We start from the raw sequence: 17421 nt of genomic DNA on the forward strand, positions 1-17421 counted from the left end.
ACAGCTTTTCTCGAAGCGGCTCAATTCTTTTTGCAATTCCTGTCTAAAATTACTCAGTCTCAGTAAGCGCCTACACGAAATTCTAGCTTTCGTTAAGTTATTTTTACGCTGTGTGCACCCCCAACGCGATAAAAATAGAGGGGACTGTTGGCAGCATGCAAAGCAAGCGGTGCGGGCAAGTACCAGCTGTAGCGGAAGTCGGTTGCGCACCGCTTTTAGAGTACGGCAGAGGCAGCTGGAGTTTGGCAACGTTGCTCTAAGCGGCCTTGTGAATCGGGTGTTCATGCTTCTTGTGCTACACGCCGGCTCACGTTCGCACGAGACATATCTCGCCTTAAGGGGTACTGACACGAATATTTCAGTTGTCGTTTTTTGCGTCAAATGAAAGGTCAAGCCTCCAAGAGCCTAGAAAAGGTAGTGCTAAGCGCGACTGCGCCCTGGAAAAGTAAATTACAGTATGTTTTTAAAAGCTAGTTTCGGTTCCTACTGTACCCTGACGTCACAACACGATATGAGCTTCTCGTCACGTGCTCGCACAATATATAGTGACGTTTCCACGGCCGCTCCACGCCGTGGCTCCGTTGGTGACGTACAAGCGGCCATTTTGGAAGTTTTGATGACGCACAAGCGTATATCTTGGAAGTTTTGGTACCTGACGTCACCACAACTAGCCGGACTGCTGCATGAAGTCACCGGAATTAGTACTGTAGCCTGACGTCAAGCTAGTGTCGATGTCAGTAGGTGCGCCATGGAAAAATTGACTTTAATATCGAAAATCCTACTAGATCATAGTAGAACTCGCATAAAAAATCAAGATACGCACTGGCAATAATTGTTTATTCAAAAGTTTTTCCCACTTGTGCTCCCATGTTAATGACACACTGCGCTGCTTCTCCCATGGTGAGGAGTCCCTCAAGAAACTCTCCCAACATAAAACAGGCTCAAGCAACATTAATCATGCCCTGTCACAGCTACGACTCATTAAAAATTTATTCTAAGGCTAAGAACATATGGGGGCAATAGGCCGAAAATTGATCGTAATGGTGCCTGTGGTGTTTGCTCGGTGCTGCCTTCGAGGCAGCCAGAAGTACCACAAGATTCCACATTCAACAAGTGCACATTCCAGCGTAAAGGTTGCCTCATAAGTACTGGTAAAAGGCGAGTACAGCAAACCCAGCAGAATATCGACACTCACAAACCAAGATACACAAAGGTGTTCTCCAAAGTGATGTGTTGAAATGCAGCATTCCCAAATGTGACTAGCAGAGTAGATTGAACCCTTCTGGCAATCTTGCATATCATGGTCGAACTAAATCTGCATATAGATGGTTTGCACTGACGTCACTGAAACAGCCAGGTTGGAGCACCAACATGGCGGACTCTGTGACGTCACGTTTGTGTTATCAGTGCCTCACATGCTGGTTCCTTCGTTATTCAAGCACAGAGGCCCAATAACGCTTACTGCCTTGACGTCATCTAAGCTGCCATGTTGGAGCCATGTTGTGCGTCCATGATGTCACATGCAAGCTATGTATAAAGTGAAGTACAATAAAATCTAGAAACATGAACCCCTCAAAGCCACACATTAACATTTCTGATATGCTGAGTTTCATACCTCAAAACTGATTTTTCATGCGTGGCCAATTTGATTCAAGCACAATGTTTCAAGAACATTCCAATGGAATGCGGAGTCTAAAGGAACGTTTCACTGTTTGATTAGGACTGCATTTTCTAAACCTTTGGTATTTCACAAAACACGGCATAAGTGGAAAGGAAATTGAACAGTGAAACGTGATGATTACAAAATGGTGCTGCTAAGCATTGCCTACAGTTTCAATCTTAACAATGCCAGTTTCGACACTGTAATGTATCTGTGGACAAATTTATTGTGACACTGCAACAGTGTGCTCTTAAGTTTACGATACCTTCACAGAGGCGAGTTGACCGGCTATGAATAGGTTTAGAGGCTAAGACATGTTAGTACGCAAGTGCAATGCCAAGGCAATGTAAAAAAAAGTGGATATTGTGAATGAAAAAAGTAAAGGTGACCGAAAACATTACCAAAAGAAAATATTTTTTAACTAGCACCAAAGTGAGAAATCCAAAGTGCTTCCAACTGCACAACACATAAGCATTCTTTCTGTCCTCCTACAGCTGGTAAAATCCTGAACGTCAAGGGTGTGTCTCAACAAAAGAATGGGCAGCCTCACAATGAAAACACAGTTGTCAGTGCCATTCTATGACTAATTTACTTGAAGAAGCCATGATCCTGTGGCTTTCTGACAAATAGGCGCTGCACAAAGCACCGACAATGCCGCCTGTCGCCAAGGCTCGGGCGAGCAGTGGCCCAGTGAGCGTCTAAGCAAGTACTGTTGGTGCTGTGATAGTTGTGTTTTCCATCATAATTCAACACTTCTGTCAGCCTTCAGCAATGTCCAGAAACCCCTGCTGTGTGGTTGGCTGCTCGAACACGTACAAAAACTCGCCAGGAACACACTTTTACAAGTTTCCAGCGCTGCTTCATGAGCACGAGTGGCAGTGGATTGCCGCTGTTCGACGCAGAAGGTAAGCAATCGCGCTTCGTTTACGGCAGTGTTAGAACATTTAGCGTGTTTTTAATTTCTCCATTTATGTCGCTACACCTTCAGTCAACGCTACCATGTTTACAGTTGGTCGCCTCGTCTAAATTCTGGAAGCTACAATGCACACAGGGTTGCTGTTACTGATGAGACGTGATGCCTCTCTTTGAAAAAACTAGTGATGTGAAGCACAAAGCCAGACAATGTGGAGTAAAGCTATGAGGAAGTCATTGCACTTTCAAGAAAGGACTCCATGTTAAAAAGCAGGTAACGCCGCCTTCAGAAAAGCACCGATTGAATCATACATGTGCAGCATGGAATCGGCTGATCGCCTTGCTTCATCTGGTAACCATGACGATTGTGACTGCCTCGGAAATTTTGTCTGGTAAACAACGATTGTCTGCTTATACGCCGGCACCTCCTAAAGCAGCAGCCAGACCAGCGTGTCGCCAACGGATCGTTCCCGCCCCGTGTTCATGGTCGTGGCTTGCTCGTCGTTCCAGAGCACTGTTATTTAAACTAAGAGTCGGCTCTGCATTGGTGCACGAACGCTTATACCATCAAGGGCGTGTGGACAGTGCGTTGTGTGCAGCTTGTGGCTCCTGTGAAACACTTGAGCATCTTATATTACACTGTCCCACATTTGTTACACAGCGGGCTCTGCTGATTAAGGAATATAAATTCCTTGGATTTAAGTGCGTGATCACTAACGATCACCTCTTTCCGGGAGGGCGTGCTTCTCGACGTGACCAGGCGCATCGAGCTCTGCTGACTTTTATGGACCAAACATATCTGGCCACCCGTTTGTATAGAATATTTTTTTCATGTTTTAGGGGCGTAGCTCCTCTTAGTCTAACCTTGTCACGTCTCCGTTGTCCGGCGTCAACGGCAGTATCTCTGTCCAGTGTAAATGGCAGATGGCGCTGTCTCATAGAAGTACATACAAACTGCAGTTCAGGGACGATATTCTAGATGGCGCTATACACAATCCGTGTCGTCATCACCATTTCTCGTCTCATTTCCTAGATGGTGTTGGTCCAATAGAATTGTATGCAATATGGCGCTTGTGCGAATCAACACTAGATGACGCTAGAAGTGCCGCTGCTCTCAGATTGGCTGCTGCGCGGGGAGTGAGAGCCTCTCTCATTTTCCTGGATCGTTGCCGTACGTGTCGGATTGTTGGTGGAGCATGAACGATGCGCAGCGGCGGGTGCTCGCTTGGCAGATCCCGTGACGGTGCGTGCCAAGGACGCCGCTGCAAAACGGGCTCAACGAGAAGCCGATCCCGAGACGATGATTGCTTCAGGAGCTTCGCCCAAGCTCTTCATCATTCACCCGTAGATATGCTGTAATTTTTTTTACCTATTTTAGTCCAAGTCTTCATCATTTTTTTTTCTCGCCCTATTTTCCTTTCCTCCTGCAGAAATAGTTGTGCCCCTCTAGGTAGCAGTTGCCAGCTTGCTTTCTCCCTCTTTCCTCTGTGTAGGCAAATCAAATAATAATAATCAGCTGCATGCTCTACCAATCTTCGGTGCAGAATGTTTGCTGTGCACTTGCCTCAGCTATCTGGCGCCTGTGAGCATTGAAGGCTTTGGACAGGACATTCAACCTCGTTTTGAATGCCTCCTAACATGACTTCATGGTACTGGGAAACGCCCAAACTTTAAGCTCTGATGACTGGCACTAATGCACATTCACTTTACACAAGCTGTGTAATGCGTGGGGTCAATTCTGAAACCTTCAAGTTTTTTTTTTCATTATTCTTGCTAGTGGTGCTAGCTATACTGCTGGTTTTTTTTTTCTTTTGTATGAAACTTGTTGCTTCATTGTATATCTCCTTTAAAGATGTGGTTTACAATATTTATGACTACTCTTTGCATTTGCTTTCTGCATCGGTTACCGCTAAGACCGCCTATGTACGCCACCCAGTCTGGCAACGCGCTCGAGCGTCTCGTTGCTCTGAGGTAAGCAGTAAGCCTCGAATGCTTGGACTAACTTGTCGTAGTCCTGCTTTTCATCTCCAGTGAGGTCGAAAGTGTTATAAACATCGATCGCCTCTTGGCCCGCCAGGTGAAGCAAGATGGCGGCTTTCTGGGCGGGGCTGCGTTGCTTTCCCGGTTCCGAGGATTCTGTGGCGGTGAAGTACAGCTCGACTCGCTGCTTGAACCGAATCCAGTTCTCCGTCACATTATCCCTGAAACATAACGGCTCTGGGGGCGGAAGCTCAGTCATTTTCTAGCGTGGTGATCTAGCCACTTCTGGCACCATGTATGCAACGAGACCGACACATACAGTGGCCATGGAAGAACTGATGTTTATTGCTTGTGTTTTCGAGGGTTTGATAGCTGCCGTGGTGAATCCAAGCAAAGGTCTGGGAGTGGTGTTCTGCTGTTGCGACCCATTAGATACTGGGATGGTGAGACACAGTCTTCCAGTGGAGCTGCACGGTAGTTAAGGAGGCCAAGCCGAAACTCCTCCTTTGACCCTGCCTTCTTGAGGAGCCTCTTTATGATTTGTACCCCTTTTCCGCGAGTCCATTAGATTTCGGATAATAGGGGCTAGAGATGATGTGCTCAAAGTCAAACATCACTGCAAAGTTTTTAAATTCCTTGGCTGTAAACTGGGGACCGCCATCAGTGCAGAGCTCATGTGGAATGCCATAGCGTGCAAATACCCGCGAGAGTTTATTGATGACTTCAATTGTCGTGGTCCCACGCAACTCCTCAACCTCCGGATAGTTAGAGTATGCATCGTACACGACTAGGTAATGCTTGCCAGCATATTCGCACAAGTCCGCCCCTACCCTGTACCAGGGTTGATTTGGTGTGTCTCGTAACAGCAGGGGCTCAGCGGGTTGTTTGTATGCATGTATTTGGCAGGTCTCACACTGTTCCACCATTTGTCTTATGTCAGCTGCCATCCTCGGCCAGTACATGAGAGTGCGTGCTCGTGATATGCACTTGGCCATGCCCAGATGCCCCCGGTGCAACCGACAGAGCATTTCTTTTCTAAGCTCGGAAGGGATTACAACTTTGGTGCCTTTCATCAGCACACCTTCCACCACAGACAATTCGTTACTGTGTTTTTTCCACACCCCCTTGATAGGCTCTGTCGCCTGCAGACTTTTTATGACCTGCTGCAGTTCTGGGTCTCTAGCTGTGGCAGTCTTTGCTTTGTTCTCCTGCTGACTCGTTCCTCCAAAACACTGGTATTTCCAAGTCCTTCGAGCAGTTTTCTGACATGCATTGTCCTTGAATTCTCGACAGGGTGTCAGCTACAATCAGTTTCTTTCCTGGAACAAAGTACAGTCGGTAGTCATATTTCAGCAGTCTCAGGAACAACCTTTGAAGACGGGGCGGTATGTCGCTGAGTCCTTTCTTTGAGACAGATATTAATGGACTGTGATCAGTCTCTATTATAATTATTCGGCCTAGAACAAACTCATTAAACTTCTCACAGCCAAATACTATTCCAAGGGCCTCCTTTTCAATCTGTGCATCCCCGCGGCAGTCATCAAGAATCAGATGACCTCCCCACCGATTGGGCTACCAGAATTAACAAGTCTGCTCTTGCACCTTATGAAGGACATACTGTGTAATCAGCTCGTAATTTTAAAGAAAAGAGGATGTATCGGTTACCGCTAAGACCGTCTGCGTACGCCACCCAGTCTGGCAACGCGCTCGAGCACTTCCGGTGCGCAATAAACATCAGTTCTTCCATGGCCACTGTACGTGTCGGTCTCGTTGCATACACTTTCGAACTGTGAATATTGCAAATATGTACTCTCTTAATAAAGTGCTTGCTTCTTCCACTTTTCTGTAACCTTATGGACCACTTAGAGAGCATGGAAGCCCCTGGGAGCCTACGAAGAACACCAGGATCTGCAGCCAGCATTTTCTGAACTGTGAAAGATCAAATGATCCAATAAACTCAACTGATGTAATTATTGCCGACCGCGAAGGAACACACAGGACGAGCGCTGGAGAGTCCTATACGTGCTATTTTCTCAAATTTATACTGCTAGTTTGGAAGTTTTATGAACATTTCACATGGCCGCACCTGTACAAGCCATTCGCCGGCGCGCGAACAAAATCTACTACAAAAACACACGGCCTGTAAACGAAGCTTGTGTCCGTAAAAACTGACTGTTCACTTATGAAGCCATTAGCAGTCGGGCCGTTATAAAGAAAGCGGTGTATTCATGATGAGCCCCACTTTGTAGGGAAGCTTGTTGTTGCTTGTCTGTGGCAAACACTTGGCGGGTATGGTGACAATGTCGTCCCATACAGCTAGAAATCGGACACGTCTACTATTATCAAGTGCGGTTGCTTTGCACACGCTGTCACTGCAGAAGTAATTATTCGGGATGCGCACAAGCGGCAAATTGCACGCACGCACTTCACTCATGCTCGCAGTAAAAGCCGGCACGAAGCCCGCCTGCGGCTGCCGTTACACGGCCTTCGGTGGCGCCCCCCTACAGGCACTGTGCACCACATGTAGTTCCAAGTGAAATGTGAATAGTGTTGCCCCTTGCGAGCCCCTGAGTGATCGAGCATGCAAACACAGCCACAGTGTAGATGCAGGCCAAAACGCAGCACCTTTCACCAAAACAAGAAAGAAGGGTTACCTGCCAGCAATACCATTATGCTCAAATACTCTACATTCACAAAAAATTACCCAAAAAGTTAAGTACAATTTGGTCATAATGCATGCAAAGCGCAAAAAAGCAAGCATTCTTTTACGTCCTACATTTACATCAATAGCTAGAACGCTTTGGAGAGGCCCTGCAGCCTCAAGTGTCACACGTAATGGGAAAGCGCATCTCCTATTTACACTAGTGCGATCATAAGGGCTGCTCACTAGCTACTGCAGATAAAAACTAACATGACACATAGTTAACTCGGAGGGAGGTAACGCGTGCTATAACAGGCATCAATGTAGGCATGTGCCAGTTCTTCGATCACAGAGCGATCAGGAATGCTTTGAGCCATGCCGTAGATTGCAGCCTGCAATGAGATAAAAAGCAAATATTATCAGAACCAATACATCCAATGAACATTTCTCACACAAATGTACATTTGCATGCAATTTTTATCAGCATAAAATGTGAATTCTTTTTCTTTTGTTTACATCATGCACTCTTTCAGAAATCTTATTTAGACCTGCTCGAGTCTTAGAATGCATTTAGATGATACCTATGCATTTCAGAAAGTGTGCCCATGCGCATCAACCACCGTTACTGGACAAGTGATTCACTCTATAGTCAGCATAGTGTTTCACACAGTCCGCAAAATAAAGGTAGTGCAACTTGAAACTCCTGTTTGCTGTGAACAGTGTGCAAAAGAAAACACAGAATACTCACTTTACAAGTAAAATATACCATATTTGACCATATCAGGGGTGCAACAGCCGAAATAGGATTTGCAGCAATTTTTGGAGCAGCAAAATGCTGCTTTTGGAGCACAAAAATCCAAATTTGGAGCAGGTTACGAAAAAAAAAACCTGAATTTTTTAGCATGCAGTGGTGGGAATGCCTTCCAGCATTTTGGAGCAGCCATTGGAGCAGGCAAAATCTGCTTTTGGAGCAGCAACCCCTGTGTTTGGAGCAGGCACGGACTTTTCATGAAAGACACAGAGGAAGAAAATTTAGCCTAGAATTTAGCCAAGCTGCCTAGAATTAGCCAATTTAGCCTAGAAATTCAGCCAAGCTGCAAAGAAAGCCCGCGAAATACAAAAAAAAAATTCCACGTGACTAGCGCACTCGCGCGCCGTGATCGTGCTGCTCCCAGCCGTGGTAGCCACCATAGCCGTGGTTTGACCGAACGAATTCAGCTGCGGCCGCGACTCGCCGGCTCCGTTGCAGCGGTAGGCCGATAAGTTGGCGGTTGTTGCTTGGCCCGCGCTCGCTAAAACTTGCACCGTCACGCGCGCCAACTGGCTGACACGGGCCAAGAAACGACCGCCAACTTATCGGCCTACCGCTGCAACGAGCTGTGACGAAGCCGCAGAGTCGCAACCGCAGCTGATTTCGTTCACTCAAACCACGGCTGAGAGCAGTACAATCGCGGCGCGCGAAAGCGCTAGTCACGTGTTTTTTTTTTTTTCGTATTTCTCGGGCTTCTTTGCAGCTCGGAAGAAATGGTACACGTAAGACTTTCTTTCTCGCAAATAATGCAATGGGAGTTTAGGAAGACGCTCTCGAACTTTGCAAATCCCACTTCTTGCCTAAAGTCAATATTTAGCAATTGAGTTAAATAATCCTAATTGACAAATTATTTACAAAACAAAAGAATATCCGTAATGCGTAAGGTGGCTTTCAGCAATATGTAAATGATTTCACTCAACTGCCTCTAATATTGCATTTTTTAACCCTTGGCACAAGTTAGCTGGGACACCCGACACACACACACACACACACACACACACACACACACACACACACACACACACACACACACACACAGTTACATTGTGTGCCGCGATAACGTTTTACGCAATAAAAGTTTACTGCGCCGCTGAACTTGCTGACGCCACAGTGTCTTCCACCTTTTCGAGAAGTGCGGAAATAGGTCGATAAATGATTCCTACTTCCGCGCGATTGCAGCGATGCAAGCATAGGGAAACAACGAATGTGAGGTGGCGGCCACCGACGACCGCGCCAGTGTGACGTATCGCTGACAACCCTGTCGCAATAAATCTATTCACCTAACTTCTGAGCATGCCTGTGCGTCGCGCTGCTTTAAGCCTACTGCACGCATTTAGCCGCCGATCGTTGCTGCTCGTTGTGCCGGACCGCGTTCAAACGCGCACCGCTTTGTAGAAACGAAAGCAGCTCGCTGTTGCGGAGTTGATCGTTGCGGATCGTGCACACAGAAACCACGCTACACTCACGCCATTACGATAAACGCACGCGTACGGCACAGTAAGCGTAGCTCTGTCCTAACCATACTGCACGCTTTTGTTAGGCGACAACACAAACGCACCTCCGTCCGCTGCCAGGACCGCTAGAGCATCAGCATCGAGGAGTGCGCATCGCTTGCAGAAAGCGAAGGTTGCGGCGCGGTTGCAGTGCTGCTAGGGTAGCTAGGGCTAGGGTACCAAGAGGAGGTAGTGTGCTGCTGTACCGTTGCCACTGATATTCAATTGGATTGCGTCGGCTGTCACGACGGCTGGGACGCTAGTGGCGCCATTAACAAATGCAGCAGCTCAAGATGGCGACCACGACGTACATCCACTCACGAAGCGCGCTGTCCACGAAACATTAGTTTCGGTTCCTAAAACCATGTTGTGGCGCAGCAATGGCGCAAATTAGGCAAAAAAGACCCTTTTGGAGCAGTGTGGAGCAGTAATTGCCAGTTGGCGCAGATTGGCGCAATTGGCGCAGGTTTCCCACCACTGAGCATGAAATCCCAAACTAGGGAGCAGTATAACAAAGAAGTCTTACTTTTAGAAAAGAAAACAAAAATAAGTACAAACAATTCGACATCAGCTCATTCGTGCACACTGCACGTGAACACGTGCACTACTTCAATAAAAGCATAAAAGCAGTATGTTGAGCCACCCCACAGTGCGAACAATGACTAAGTCCTTATTAGCATTTGCAGGGCCTGTCAAATAATTCGACAGGCACTGCAAATGCTAATGTGTACCTGCGAACCTGGCAACCTCGAAATTCAGGAGATCTGTAAAGCAGGAGCAAGTGGGGCTGGCGAAAAAAGAAAACTGCCGTACATTTTTGTCTGTTTCTCAAGGGTGCAGAAACGCCATACACGGGAGCTCCAAATGATTGCCAATAATTTTTAGACGTCAGCGATCATACTAGTGCTTGTAATTACACGGCGCGTGCACAAATGAGTAATTCAGGAACAAAATGTGCTGTGTCCTTGGCAGCTAGCACTAATAGCCCCTTTCGAATCTCAGTACGCTTTTCCGCAGAACACCAGTGTACTGCGGCAAAAGTGGCTTAAAAAGCGTTCTGCACGCAATAAAACAAGCATCCGGAAATTTGAGAACTACTGTCCTTTTTTTTATTGCGATAACAGTTATATGGACACCCTCGACGGGCTTTTGCCGCCATGTCCCGTATAAAGTCAAAATTGATAACATAGCCCCGCGCATAGTATGTTCTACAGCGGGTAAAAGCGCGCGAGTGCGGGCGACGAACGAGGCTGAAGCAGAGATCAAACGAGCCGGCCCATCTCCGTTGCTCGGAGGGCAACATCACTCCGCTCGCGAGGCCTGCCATCGAAGCAGAGAGGAAACGCCCCGCCCGTTTTGAACGAGCATGAACAGACACGAGGGGGGTAGTCACTCGAGCAGCAACTTTGATTTAAAGGGCGCGGTCGCGAACGCTGGCGCGCACGCTATCTCGGCAGCCATCAGTGGGCAGCTGGTATGGGCACACTGCGCTTGCATAGGCGGCTCCACCAGCGCGGCAGCGTTAAGCGCCAACGCTGCCGTTTCCGCGTCCCTGGGGTGATAGCGTTCCCTCCCTGACCACATGCGCAACTGCTTGTGCAAGCATGGTGTTGTCTGCTTGCGTTCCTCTGCAACTGCTGGCTGGTTTTCAGACCGCCGAAGGTTCGGAATAATTTTTCAGGGGAGTAAATATTGCTAAAGGCAAGCTTCTGTACGAGGACGGTCTTGTACAGTCGCGCTCAATATGACTTTGAAGATGGGAGCGTATGGCCTCACGAGTTTAATGATTGCGCACGGCTTCAACTTGCTTCATTTCTGTAATTAATATCATTTTCTTGTTTGGGAACATCCCCAGTGAGAGAACAACGTTTAGTTGTAGAAATAAGGGCTAGTGGAAGGAATGAGAAATATTTAAACTCGTGAGGCCACACGCTCCCGTGTTGCAAGTCACACTGAGCGCGACTGTACATAGTGGAAAAGTACTTGTCTCTGAGGACGGAAGCGTGGTGACAAGTCGGTGTGTGTCCCAAACGCCAAAGAAGAAACACTTCGCAAAACTGCGGAAAAGCACGAAGGAGCTGGTACAAACTGTGATAATATTAGTTTGCCGTTCCGGCGCCCGGGGGCGTCGATGTTGCAAGGAAATAAATACGGCGCACATGACCGGCCAGTCATGTGTGTAACCCGCCAACGTACGTGTGTGTGATTTGGTCCGGTGACCGGCATGGCCCAGGACTACCCGGTTATCACAAGTGGCGACGAGGTCGACTGACGAACCGCACGGGCACAGCACAATCGCAAGTCGTCATGCCTGTCGTGGGGAAGCTGGATTCGTTCGACCCGAGTACATCGGAGTGGGCGGAATACCGTGAGCGGGCCGAGCTGTACTTCATCGCGAACGACATCCCGAGCGACAAGCAGACAGCTGTATTTTTGACATGCTGCGGTCCAGAGACTTATTCTCTGCTACGAGGCCTCCTAGCACCAAGCAGGCCCGCCCAAGCAGGACTGACCGAAATTTTTACTACACTTGGCAAGCACTACGCCCCCCGCGTATCAGAAGTAGTGGCAAGTTTCAAGTTTTTCTCAAGGCATCGAAAAGAGGGGGAGACCGTAAGTGACTACATTGCCTCGTTGAAGAAGTTAGCCGAAGACTGCAATTTCGCAACATTTCGAGAGCGCATGTTGCGCGACCAGATAGTCAGCGGAATCAATGACGTAACCATGCAAACACGGCTGCTGGAAACGACGTGTTTAACCTTCGAAACTGCGAAGGACACCGTCGTAGCGATGGAAGCTGCGCGTAAAGATTCACGCGCATTGAGCCGTCAGCAAGCACAGCTACTATCTGACGAAGCTCCGGAGCAAGCGAACGTTGTCGCCTCGGGGAAAAATGATTGCTGTTGCTTTCGTTGCGGGGGAGGTCATTCTACGCGTTCGTGTAGGCACGGCAACACGATCTGTCACAACTGCCGTCAAAAAGGGCACCTTGCAAGAGTTTGCAGAGTTCAGCCGGGGAGTAGAAATGTCGACCGGAGCCAGTCTAGTCGCAGCCGGTCTAGTCGCGTGAACAACCTGGGCGACCTGCCTGTCTCTGCTGAAGAGCCCGAAGTTTTCGACTTGTGGACGCTTCACACAGCTAGTTCGGAGCCAATGCGCATAGCGGTTGAAGTTAACGGCGTAACGCTCGATATGGAGTTGGACACCGGCGCAAGTGTGTCGACCATTGATGAAGGCAAGTTCGCCGAGCTTTTTCCGTCGGTGCCGTTGGAGCCATCGAGTGTGCAGCTGAGAAGTTTTTTCGGCGACATGAAACGCGTCCAGGGAAAGCTGGAAGCAATGGTCAAACTTGGCGACAAGGAGCGCCAGCTGCCACTATTTGTCGTGAAAGGGGCGTGTCCTACGCTGTTTGGACGAAGCTGGATGAAGGCCTTCAAGCTAGGCATCGCTCAGACGGAGGGAGTCAACGTCGTGAAGTCTACGGAAGACCTGGTAAGCCAATATCACGAAGTTTTTTCGGAGCAGCTTGGCACGTTTCACGGCGTTGCAGCTTCTATATCCGTACAAAAGGGCGCGAAGCCACGTTTTGTCAAGGCACGTCCGATACCATTTGCTTTGCGTGATCGCGTTTTTGAAGAACTACAGAGGATGGAACGGGAAGGCGTTATCAAACCGGTGAAAACGTCTCAGTGGGCCGCGCCCATCGTTCCTGTATTGAAGCGCGACGGCCGGGTTCGGGTCTGCGGCGATTTTAAGACTACCATAAACCCGGTGACAGTCGTCGAGTCCTACCCCATTCCTAGGATTGAGGAACTTTTTGCGCGGCTTACAGGGGGCAAGAAGTTCACAAAGCTTGACTTGCAAGACGCCTACCAGCAGGTCCCACTCGATGAGAAGTGCCAAGAGCTAGTCACCATTAACACTCCGAGGGGGTTATACCGATTCACAAGGCTGCCGTTCGGGGTTTCATCAGCTCCAGCTATATTTCAGCGAGAGATGGAAAATCTTTTGCACGACCTTGACCATGTCGTAGTGTACTTTGACGATATTCTGGTCACAGGAACCAGTGACAAAGAGCATTGGGAGAACTTGGGCCGAGTGTTGGATCGCCTGAAAACCGCGGGACTGCGGCTGAAGTTATCCAAATGCGAATTCTTGAAACCAGAAGTCCAGTACTTGGGTCATATCATTAGTGCGGCTGGGCTGCGTCCAAACCCGGCTAAGACTGAAGCAGTGCTGGAAGCCCCCGCACCCCGAGCGGTCAAGGAACTTCAGAGTTACCTCGGGTTGGTTAATTTTTACAGAAGATTCTTGCCAAACCTTTCTGCCGTGTTACAGCCGCTCAATAGTTTGTTGGCGTCGGGAACACCGTGGCGCTGGGAAACTGATGAAGAGCAGGCATTTCGGAGAAGCAAGGAGCTATTGGCCTCTGCTGCTATATTGGCACACTTTGACCCAGGAAAGCCAACTGTGCTTGTCACTGATGCCTCTCCCTTCGGTATTGGAGCAGTACTGGCGCAGCGAGAGCCATCTGGAGAAGAGCGCCCCATTGGTTTTGCTTCCCGCAGCCTGGCAACCGCGGAGAAAAACTACAGCCAATTAGACAAGGAGGCATTGAGCCTTGTATTTGGCGTTACAAAGTTCAGGCAGTACTTATGGGGCCGGCATTTCGAGGCCGTCACAGATCACAAACCGCTGCTCGGCCTGCTCGCAGCAGACAAACCAGTTCCCGAATCCTGTTCTCCGAGAGTGCTAAGGTGGGCCTTGCTGCTGTCGGGGTACAGTTACGACCTGAAGTATAGGCCGGGTTCACTAATTGCACATGCCGATGGGTTAAGCCGGCTACCTCTGCCAACTGCCGAATTTGTTGTTGACTGCCCTGCCGAAGTGTTAATGCTCGAAGGAGCATACCCGGGGGTACTGTCGTCAAATGCTGTTGCGGCAGCTACCTCCAGAGACCCGGTGCTGTCGAAAGTAAGAGCAGCGTTGTGGTCAGGCTGCCAGACAAACCTAGGGTCAGAGGGAAGACCCTACGAGACGCGCTTTCATGAGATGAGTGTGCAAGGGAATTGTCTATTGTGGGGCAACAGAGTCATTGTTCCAAAATCCTTACAAAGGGAAGTCCTCCAGTTGCTGCATGAGAGTCATCCAGGACTGTCCAAAATGAAGGCAGTTGCGCGTAGCCATGTGTGGTGGCCTAGCTTGGATAACGACATAGCGATAACCATTCAAAGGTGCCGTATGTGCCAGGAGCATCAAAGAGTGTCACGACCAGTGCCTGTCATGCCCTGGCCGTTCCCGGAGAAACCGTGGTCACGGCTGCATGTGGACTATGCCGGTCCTTACAGGAACACCTATTTTTTTATCGCAGTCGATGCTTTCTCTAAGTGGATTGAAGTGTTCCCGGTCTCGACACCCTCGGCTGAAGCAACTATTTCCTGCATGCGAATTATGTTCGCAAACCAAGGCCTTCCAGATGTGGTCGTGTCGGATAATGGGCCAGCATTTACCAGTGAGCTCTACTCCACATTCCTCAAGAAAAACGGGGTGAGGCGAATGCTGGTGCCACCGTATCATCCAGCGTCTAACGGTGCTGCAGAGCGGGCAGTGCAGACGGTCAAAAACAAGTTGCGGAAGGCTGGCCCTGGAGATATTCGCACTCAAATTGCCCGCATGCTCCTGACTTACAGGTCAACGCCTCACGAGGTCACGGGTTGCTGTCCGTCGGAGCTGTTGTTGGGGCGGAAGCTGAGGACTGCGTTGGACCTGCTACACCCAGACCTCAGGACTAAGGTGCTACAGAAGCAACTTAAGCAGAAAATCAGATGCGACCAAGGAACAAGACCCAGGGTTTTGGGTCACCCTGGTGACCAGGTGTTCGCAAGGAACTTCCGTCCAGGTCCTGCGTGGCTCCCTGCAGTCGTCACCGAACAACGCACTTCGTCCATGGATGTTCTACTGGAGGACGGACGGCGTTTAACTCGACATCTGGATCACATCCGCCAGCCCCCTGAGGAACTAAGTGCAGACAACCAAGAGTCGGGCAGCCCAGTAGCTACAGGTCTGGCTCCAAGCTTGGACGTGGGTCAGAGGCAGCTAACTCCGGATCGCCTTCACGACACCGAGTCTAGGCAAGATCCCAGGGAAGACGTGGCGAGGGAAACGGAACTTGCTGTCACAACACCCAGTACTCCTGTCCTGCGTCGAAGTGCCAGAATTCGACGACCAGTATCGCGCTACTCACCTTGAACAAATTGTTTGCATCCATTAATAAAGGGGGGAGGGATGTGATAATATTAGTTTGCCGTTCCGGCGCCCGGGGGCGTCGATGTTGCAAGGAAATAAAATACGGCGCACATGACCGGCCAGTCATGTGTGTAACCCGCCAACGTACGTGTGTGTGATTTGGTCCGGTGACCGGCATGGCCCAGGACTACCCGGTTATCACACAAACACTACCACTGGCCGCGGCGTGCGAAAGCTGCTATCACCCCCAGGGATGCGCGCGCGGCCGCTAGAGGCGTTCCCATCAGCGCAGAGTTAGAAGCGCAGTGTGCCCATACCATTCTACGTGATGCGCTCTCAATGCAAAGACACGGTGCAGAAAGAGCATCTTTCGCTGGAGCGGCCGTATTCTCTTACACCAACGTTTTGTAGAGTTACGCGAGATCGGATACAAGTTTGCTGCCAGCCTCACTTCGCATAACATTACAATTTGTTGCTGTGACTTTTTTCTGTTCTTTCGCGGGAGGGGTTAGGGTCTGCATTGGATGATGCCCACGCTGCAGATGACCAACGCGGCCTCTATTTCTCGCTAAAATTTGCGCAACTGAGAAAATTTTGAAGCTGATCGGGCATTTTGGCGCAGCATGGCGCAATTTCAACAAATTTCACAGTTTTGGCTCAGCTTGGCGCAAAAATAAGGAATTGTATCAAATTGGTGCAATTGGCGCAGCTGTTGCACCCCTGCCCTATTACTAAACACTGCCTGATAAGTAATATTGGAACGAATATAGCGGCCTCACAAGTTGCTATTAGCAATGACAATGATAAGCTGGGCGTTTCAGGCTGCCATGCCAGCATGCTGTTCCACTAGTCAGCTGATAATAAAAATAAATGGGTCATTTCATGCCAAGTACAAGTACAATATTCCTTGCCACCTTGGTGCTTCACCATCTCCGATATGTTAAGGTCACTTCAGGAAACATTTCTCTTCAGAAAAGTGTTTTATACTTTCAAGCACAAACCATGGGTTGAGAATTACGTCATAAGGCAGTAAACCATGTCACAAAAGGCATTTCCAAAAAGCTGGTTTCATTATTTTAGGAGTAATCTTCATAATTATATATTACCTTTTGGTTCTAATAAGAGCGTTATAAGAGCAAAACCCCACACATCATTACTAACAGTAGACGGTGTGCCAATTCTGAAGCCAGTATCATAGCATAGTCGATCCCTGACATAGTATATGACACATTCATTTATCTACATATTTGGATGTGAACACGCACAAAATGTTAACACGTCTCATGAAACCATGTCTATACAGCTTGTGCCTATACACTGCCTGAATGCTATTCGCATTCACTTCAAGTCACCATGAGATGCATTCTGCAATGATATTTTTTTCTCACTTTGTTGTTGCGTGGTGCGTCACATACCAATGTCACATGCCACAATCAGTAACAATGAAAACAGTGTGCTTTACATAGAGGTGCTCACACAGGTGGTCGCGATTTTCCAGCTCCCTTAAGCGCAAGGGCTTTTGCGAGAAATCTCAGCTGTTTAAATACGGTGCAGTGTTCGATGTTCTGCAGACACAGTCAGTGGGCGATGTATACAAACCCCGTGTATGTTTGCAGTGCCCAAACCTGGTGACAAGCCCTTTAAAGCCCAACTCTGGCAATTCTTGAATATCAATGGA

The 17421-nt window shown here is 48.7% G+C and overlaps 1 protein-coding gene across 1 annotated transcript; it reads left to right on the plus strand.

Annotated features, from left to right (window-relative positions):
- Positions 1-12836: 12836 nt before the first annotated feature.
- On the plus strand, positions 12837-15746 carry LOC119378369 (uncharacterized protein K02A2.6-like). The gene has a single exon (XM_037647533.1). It carries the CDS (start codon positions 12837-12839, stop codon positions 15744-15746), a length of 2910 nt encoding a protein of 969 aa, XP_037503461.1.
- The last annotated feature ends 1675 nt before the right edge of the window (positions 15747-17421 follow it).

Source organism: Rhipicephalus sanguineus, unplaced genomic scaffold (assembly GCF_013339695.2).
Source record: "Rhipicephalus sanguineus isolate Rsan-2018 unplaced genomic scaffold, BIME_Rsan_1.4 Seq8045, whole genome shotgun sequence".
NCBI classification, from domain to species: domain Eukaryota; kingdom Metazoa; phylum Arthropoda; class Arachnida; order Ixodida; family Ixodidae; genus Rhipicephalus; species Rhipicephalus sanguineus.

Bases quoted from the DNA above. Each gene is read 5' to 3' on its own strand.
- LOC119378369 (XM_037647533.1), top strand. From the start codon at position 12,837: ATGGTCAAACTTGGCGACAAGGAGCGCCAGCTGCCACTATTTGTCGTG.